Source organism: Filicampus tigris, chromosome 5 (genome assembly GCF_054856515.1).
Source record: "Filicampus tigris isolate MCC_2025a chromosome 5, RoL_Ftig_1.0, whole genome shotgun sequence".
Taxonomy (NCBI): domain Eukaryota; kingdom Metazoa; phylum Chordata; class Actinopteri; order Syngnathiformes; family Syngnathidae; genus Filicampus; species Filicampus tigris.
The window spans coordinates 4,275,910-4,283,375 of NC_141221.1; the positions used below are offsets into that span (position 1 = coordinate 4,275,910).

The following is a 7,466-nucleotide window of genomic DNA, read 5'->3' on the forward strand; positions in this document are numbered from 1 at the left end:
CAATTATTCCTTGTTGTAAATTTATCTCGTTTTATTTCTTCTTTGTTTCTTTAGTGTTAATAAGGGTACAATGATATGCAGAGGTGCACTTATAACAATTTTATAGACAATTTATACAATCTCTAGTCGCGTCGGAGAGCTGGTGGCGGCGTGAAATCTATCTTCTTTTGTCGAAATGGGACAACCGGCGTCCTTTACCCATGCAAAACTGTGGAAAACATTGCCATCTCCAGGTCAGAAAGCGCAATTGCGGTCTTTTCAGGTGGAAAGCAGAACTGAAAAGGAAGCGCGACGAGAGCCAAACAACTTCAGCGTCGTCAAAGCCTGACAGCCTTCCTTTCAATTTAGTGCGCTTATTGACCTAACCCTTTGCAGTCGAAGTAAAGACGTGTATGTGTTACTGTAAACAACAAGTAAAAGTAAAGAAAAACTACAGCTGGGTTACTCTACCTTTTGCAGTCGCCAAGGACATTTTTTATGAAGTTAATTTCATGGAGGGGATTGTTTGGAGTTTGATTATGACGTCAGGATTCGTTAATTAACTCATTCTGAAACCGCTCAAAGACCACCGAAAAAGGCTAACCGTGACCCCAAGGAAAAGGACATCGACGGACCCTGGTTCAGACCATTGCTGGCATACGAAACACTCGAAAAAGAAGCATTTATAATCGCATTACAGATTAAATGTGCATGTCGAGCTTCTCCCAGACTTGGTACAACCGTGCGCCACACTTTGTGGCATTTTCGCTGTGGAAACACAAAGCAACGTGGAAACGCCGCGGTGCAATGGACTAATCAAGCACTGTACGGTATTCGAGTTGGCATGTTAGGCGTGTGGCAACACAAGATGGCCGCTCGCGCATTTCCGTTGACTTCAATCAGTTCAGTCCGTAATTATTATTTCGAGACGCCAGGTGGCAGCAAGCTCGGCTTTTACAACTCAAACAAGGCATTGTTTGGCGGTGATGACGAATATATGATGTCACTTCCGGGCGGGTATGTTCGATGTGACTAACGTACGCGAATATTTGTTTTTGTGGGGATCGACTTTAACTGGCTAGCGATTGAAAATAGACCATAGCATAAAACGTACAATTGATTGTTTCCTGTAATGTAACGCTGTTTATTAGTTTGTGTTGGTTGTAGCATCTTGATTTTTTTTTTAGGTTTGGTTGGACTCCATTTACCAAGGTAAGTTTCATTTTATCTTCTTCATTCAACTACACAGTTTCAGTATTAATTTCAAGCTTTAAGGTGTTTATTCTCCGAAACAGTCTTTCTCAACTGTCATCGCTGAGTCGCAAACCACTTTTTATACGAGTTAAGCACAGCGAAGTTCAATAGGCGAGGCCAATTAAAGATTTGTAAAAAAAACAGAAGTTCTGTACTGTACTGTACTATACTGTGAAAACATGCTGTTGTATAATTACAGTAAATATTGCTTTGAAAAAGGCCATGAAAAAAATAAATAAAACAATTCAATGTAAAACATTATCTCGACGGTGAGCTCCATTCTTGCACCATTCGTAAGCTCAAAGTGACAAATGTCGTTAGTGACATAAATTGAGAATCCCCTGCATTTTTTTTTTTTTTACCAACTGTCTGTGACCCACTTTTGGGCATCCACCAGTTGAAAATCCCTGCTGGGCTCAAAGGTACTCATATCAAAGAAGGAATTCTCAATCTGGGGGAAAAAAGTGAATAATGGATGTCTGTAAATAAAAGTATTTGTATTTGTATTTGTTCCTGCCAAGCTGTGGCATAATGGAGTCATCTGACGATACGGGAAACCTCAACCAAGACGACCTGCCCCTAAATGATGGATCCAACGGCCTATCAGACACCTCACCAGACATTCTGAAGTGCGCTTCTATCATGATCATAACAAGTATCCTCTGTCATATTTTACTATTGTATTTACTGTAGCGTCTTTCAGAATAAAAGAGCAGCTGTTTAACCAGTGCTTTGAGATGGAAGTGCAACTTAATAGAGGTACAGCTGTCATTTTCAGACCTTTTTGACACATTCCTCTCCTGAGAACAACTGTAGTCCATCATCTCTTCTCCTGTAGGCAAAAATCTGAGATCGTGCTCTACGGCTGAAGCAGAGGGACGCTTGTGAGTGCTTGATTTGTGATCCAGTCGTCTGATTGTCAAATTACAGATGCATATTAAGATGTTTGTCTTTACAGGGCAAGCAATGTCAGCGAGCTGGAAAGAATCAAGGCGCTTCATTTTAGCAGCACACTGGCTTTGCACAGGTAAACCGTTAATATCGTCTAACAATATCTCAATTATTGTCGTAAATGACATGGTACAGGGCGGTTTGACTTTAAATGAATAAAATGGCAAAATAAGTACAAAGTGCACAGATTATACAAATGTGATGAAATGAAATAATAACAACAGGGTGATTGAAAGAAGATACAGTTAATTTATAAGAACTGTCTTGAAAGATTTATTTAAGTGCATTTGAACTTACATGCAATACATTTCAGTTGAATCATACGTGTACAGTTTTATCCAATCGAAATTAATCTAGATGAGACCGTGTTAATCCAAACCAAGTCATTTGTACTGGATGCCATTATCTTGTGCAGCTTGACCTAACAAACGGCTGAACAAATCACCGACTTGACCTGTGTTTTAGAATGCAGATGTGGCATGCCATTCGAGAAAAGATGAAAGAAAATAATTCAGAGACTGAGTAAGTTAACAGAAGTATAAAGTTGAATTATTTTATGAAAAGGAAAAAGATTTGCCATCTTGATACACTGTTGTGTTGTTTTCAGTGCGCTGAAAGCCATCAATGATCGCTGCATGATGCTTTGCTCGCACATAAAAACAGTTCAGCAGGTAAACAACTTTCAGCTTGTTTTTTTTTTGTCATCTAAAGTAGAATAAGGTGCTTTATGAATGGGAAGATTTCTTGATGCTAAAGCCTGGATTCTGATTTTTTTTTTTTATATATATATAACAATAGATGTTTTCTCATTTTTCCTTCTTGTACTTAAAGGAATCAAGAGCTCTTCAAGATGAAATCACAGAACTCCAGAAAAACAGGCTTGGTTAGTAAATCTGATTTACAACAAACATTGTCTTCACAAAACAGTTTTGTTCAAATGTTTGTGTCGTGTTTAGAGGTGAAGCGTCTCACGCTTGAGAAAATGAAAGAGATTGAAGACTTGAAGGTAAAGAAAGTGCACCCGGAAGCGGAAAAGTACACAGCTGTCTTGGAGAAAGGCCGCACAAACCTGGAAGAATTAAAAAAGATGGTCATCATGGCACAGAATGTATTAAGGGTAAAAAATATATATAATTACTGCAATACTAAATTTCTGTGAACTTATTTTAAGTTTGTCTGATAAGCATTTTTTTTTCCTCATGCGCAGGGGCTTTTGTTAGCGTATAGAATCAATTGGATGGAGGATCCACAACTGCGAGACATAGCCCTGACTCTGGAGGAATTTCCCATCTCCGACTAAAGGAACCCACTTGTCTATTGTGTATACGTGTCTGTTTTGTTCTCAAGATTAAATATACCAAAATATATCTACATGGCTGTTGTTATTGTGGTTGTCGTACCGAGTATAGCCACCAGGGGCTGACTCACGTCTGAAAGAACCTGAGCCGACGCAAGCGAAGAAGAGCGTGTGTTCTTCACACGTGTTTACTAAATCATTTGGGAATATTTACATTTGTGCGTTCTGCAGCAGTAGTGTCTACAAACTCAGCAAAATGCCGAAAGTCAAAGCAGAGAAGAAAAGCAGGCAGCACCAAGAAGTTAAAAACCAAGGTATGGTTCCTCATGTGAGAAGTTCGCGTTGGCGTGTTTCGTAATGCTAGTGATAATGCTAAGGGGACGATCGTGGACAAATTGTTTAAATTGACTAATTTAAAGTATAATTCAGCATTCATCGTAGGCTTTGTGCGAGTGATGAAGTGACACCACTTCAGTAGACTGTTGTGTTGGAAATATTCACCCCCGCCCCTTATAAAAACAATGTAATTATAAACAGTGATACTCAACTGTTGTCACCCGGGTCTCAATTTTATAGAACGTAAGAACAATAATAATTGATTAGAACAATATTGTACCCTTTGAAAACATGTAGCTACATCATGTCAGATTAATCAACAATATTAATAAGTAATCGCTTGGAGACATAACAGTAGTTCTCTGATTTCTGTAGTCCTTCATGAAAGCAGACTGATTACGGTATCATTTATTTTATCAAAGTAACACATTTGCAAACATCTGCTTTTACTTTGGAAAACAATGACCAAACCAGTAACTGGATTAGTTTTAATAATGCTGGTGAGCACAACAAAAATCCCTCTCCTGTGATATTGCTCAGTTGTTTGTGTTTTTTTTTTCATGACTAAACATTACTAAATAAGCAACAATTGGTTCATAAACAGAAAAAAAATGTTTTACAATACACTTTAATGCCAAATACAATTTTATTCAATTAATTGATGGATTAATCGATAGAATAATAAATTCTAAAAATATAGTGACAAACCTAAATTACACTAAATATTTGTATGGAAAAGACATCTAGGCTCAAATTTAAGGCAATTCAATTAAAAACAGTAAATGCAGTGGTAACTAAGCATGACATTGTTACACGACTGTACAAAAGAGGTCATTGTGTGCAACCTGAAAACGTCATATGTGGGCAGCTTCGTAAAACGACGACCCACTTTAATATTTTAGTACTATCTGTCCACAACCCACTGGTGCAGAATCACTGTTGTGAAACAGAATTGAGCATAATGGCTAATCTCTGTGTTGCAGGTATTATGTTCAACACAGGAATCGGTCAACACATCTTGAAGAATCCTCTTGTGGTTAACAGCATCATTGAGAAGGTTAGCCTGACTGCGTTCATGTAATGTGATTGTGACAAGTTTGTTAAATTTGCAACGTGACGTGTCATTGTCAGGCTGCACTGAGGCCAACAGATGTGGTTTTGGAGGTGGGACCTGGAACTGGTAACATGACGGTTAAACTACTAGAAAAAGCTAAAAAGGTAAGAAAGATTGATTTTAGTGTAAAACTTCTTCACAATATAATCTACTCCTAAAATTTGATTGAAAAAACAACAACAACACAATATAAATGAAGACTACACTGCCTTTGGTGTGTTGCAGGTGGTGGCGTGTGAGTTGGACTGCAGATTGGTGGCTGAACTGCAGAAACGAGTACAATGCACGTGAGTCACAGATTAGCTGGAAACCTTTAAAAAGTGAACCTGTGGTGTAATAAGCATGTCGTGTCCTCCAACAGACCCATGCAGACCAAACTTCAGATATTAGTTGGGGATGTTTTAAAAACAGACCTGCCCTTCTTTGACGTGTGCGTGGCCAATTTACCATACCAGGTAAACACGCATTGAGCACAATTTTAAATGCTACTACCAATGAAGAATTTTTTTTTTAATTTCATGGCACTTTTTTAATTACTCAGATTTCATCGCCATTCGTCTTCAAACTGTTGCTTCACCGACCTTTCTTCAGGTATAAAACCTGTTTCTTATATTTTTAAGTCACATTCAGTCGTAGTCTGCAGCTCATGGGTGTGCTTGTCTTCTTCAGGTGTGCCGTGTTAATGTTCCAAAGAGAGTTTGCCATGCGTCTGGTGGCCCCACCTGGAGACAAACTATACTGCAGGCTGTCCATCAACACTCAGCTTCTGGCTCGTGTGGACCATCTCATGAAAGTATTATGTGCACTTTGTTAACTTGATGTCTGACCCAGAAGAAACTCTTAAAATCTTGATTTTTTTTTTTTTTTTTTTTGTCAGGTAGGGAAGAATAATTTCCGTCCTCCTCCAAAAGTTGAGTCCAGTGTTGTGAGGATAGAGCCCAAAAATCCTCCTCCCCCGGTTAACTTCCAGGTTAAGACTTTTGTTCTATTTGGAGCGCTCAAAAGATAAGGTGGACATTTTAACATTTGATCTGTTCTGTTCAGGAGTGGGATGGCCTGGTCAGAATCGCCTTCGTACGGAAGAACAAAACCCTCAATGCTGCATTTAAGTGAGTATGATTGGCAAATGTTTTCAGTTAAGTTAGTGTTCAAAGTTTGCATTGCATTGATTAAACCGTAAATGTTGCATTCTGACTCAACTAAATGATGCGCTAATGCCCTTGTCCTTTGGTGAAATAAAACAGTAAAACTGCACATTTTGCTTTTTTTATTGTGAGCAACTGAAGACACACCTGTGCAGTAATTTTTTTTTTTTCTAAGGTGGACAGATTATCTCGTGAAATGGGCCTTTCGCCAGTCTCATTTCAATGAATGAAAAATGGTTGCAAAAAACAAAATATTTCTTTCATCTTGCATTTTTGTTCAGTGTGAATCCAAAGAATTGTGTATAATGCTGAACTGTTAAGTGGATCAAGAGTCACATTGGATTCTTGGATGTGCAGGTCAACCGCAGTGGAGCAGCTCCTGGAGAAGAACTACAGAATCCACTGCTCTGTGCATAATGTGGTGAGCGCTCGGTGAAAATGACTTTGAGACACGCTGGCCGGAATGATAACAAAGCTCATGATCATCTTGACAGGAAGTGCCAGCGGACTTCAGCATCGCCAGGAAAATAGAAAGCATCTTACAAGAGGCAAGCTTCAGCGAGAAGAGAGCCAGGTCTATGGACATCGATGACTTTATGGTGTAAGTTGAATACTCCGTTGCTCTCTTTTGGATAATCTGCACAATACCAGTTCTGAAAACCTGGGCTGCTGTCTTCATAATTAATTTACATGTCAAAATGACATACCAATACGTCAGAAAATAAACTCTTCCTATTTTAATTACAGCCGATGGCAAAAATAGCACTTGTTGAAAAAAAAAAAAAATCACTGCCAATTTGTGTTCACTTCATGAATGTATTTCTCATCTATTGCTTACCTTTATACTCCTCAGATTGCTTCATGCATTCAACTCAGCGGGGATCCACTTTTCTTAAAAGCACACACAAGAGGAGACAAGCCACAGGCCTGCAGTATTTCTTCCATCTGGAGCCCTATGAGAACTTTTTAAAAAAACAAAAAACAAGATCTGTGTCAAGAACTCATATTGAGATTCTAATGTGTCACTGACTTGAGAATGCATCTATTGTGTAATTAAAAAAAAAAAATCGATACTCCTTGATAAACAGGCTCAATCAGGGCCAATGTTTAAAATTGTATCAGTTGGGGATAAACATCCAATTCCCCCACAGGAATTGGACATGTTAGATGTTGAATGCATGTTGGATATGCTGTATCTTCCATCCAGTTGTAGATATTAAAAATTACAGCACAAGCAAACCCATTTGTAAATTCCCTCACCCAACGAGAATCCATAAGAGAAATTGAATCGATAAGCAGTATCGATAATGGAACATTTCTTCACACATTTGCCGTAATTCTTTCACAATATTTTAATCGAATTATTCTCCTGAATAAAGGTTAAACACAA

General features: G+C 38.4%; 2 protein-coding genes across 4 annotated transcripts; both read left to right on the forward strand.

Moving 5' to 3' along the window:
• The first annotated feature begins 243 nt into the window (after positions 1 to 243).
• cenph (centromere protein H) lies at positions 244 to 3,551 on the forward strand. Of its 3 annotated transcripts, none has more exons than XM_086029721.1 (11): positions 244 to 658; positions 1,167 to 1,191; positions 1,755 to 1,862; positions 1,937 to 1,992; positions 2,072 to 2,117; positions 2,192 to 2,260; positions 2,650 to 2,706; positions 2,792 to 2,855; positions 3,016 to 3,067; positions 3,141 to 3,301; positions 3,392 to 3,551. In XM_086029721.1, exons 3-11 carry the CDS (start codon positions 1,765 to 1,767, stop codon positions 3,482 to 3,484), a joined length of 696 nt encoding a protein of 231 aa, XP_085885847.1. In that variant the 5' UTR covers positions 244 to 658; positions 1,167 to 1,191; positions 1,755 to 1,764; the 3' UTR covers positions 3,485 to 3,551. The 3 variants fall into 3 exon arrangements, with proteins under 3 accessions (XP_085885847.1, XP_085885846.1, XP_085885848.1); XM_086029720.1 differs by having other exon boundaries at positions 244 to 618; positions 1,166 to 1,191; XM_086029722.1 differs by lacking the exon at positions 244 to 658 and adding an exon at positions 679 to 996.
• Positions 3,552 to 3,586: 35 nt separating this feature from the next.
• On the forward strand, positions 3,587 to 7,466 carry dimt1l (DIM1 dimethyladenosine transferase 1-like (S. cerevisiae)). The gene is made up of 12 exons (XM_086029719.1): positions 3,587 to 3,795; positions 4,801 to 4,874; positions 4,949 to 5,035; positions 5,157 to 5,218; positions 5,293 to 5,386; positions 5,473 to 5,522; positions 5,601 to 5,724; positions 5,809 to 5,901; positions 5,976 to 6,040; positions 6,434 to 6,497; positions 6,571 to 6,677; positions 6,930 to 7,466. The coding sequence occupies exons 1-12, from the start codon at positions 3,738 to 3,740 to the stop codon at positions 6,970 to 6,972; spliced, it is 921 nt and encodes a 306-aa protein (XP_085885845.1). The 5' UTR covers positions 3,587 to 3,737; the 3' UTR covers positions 6,973 to 7,466.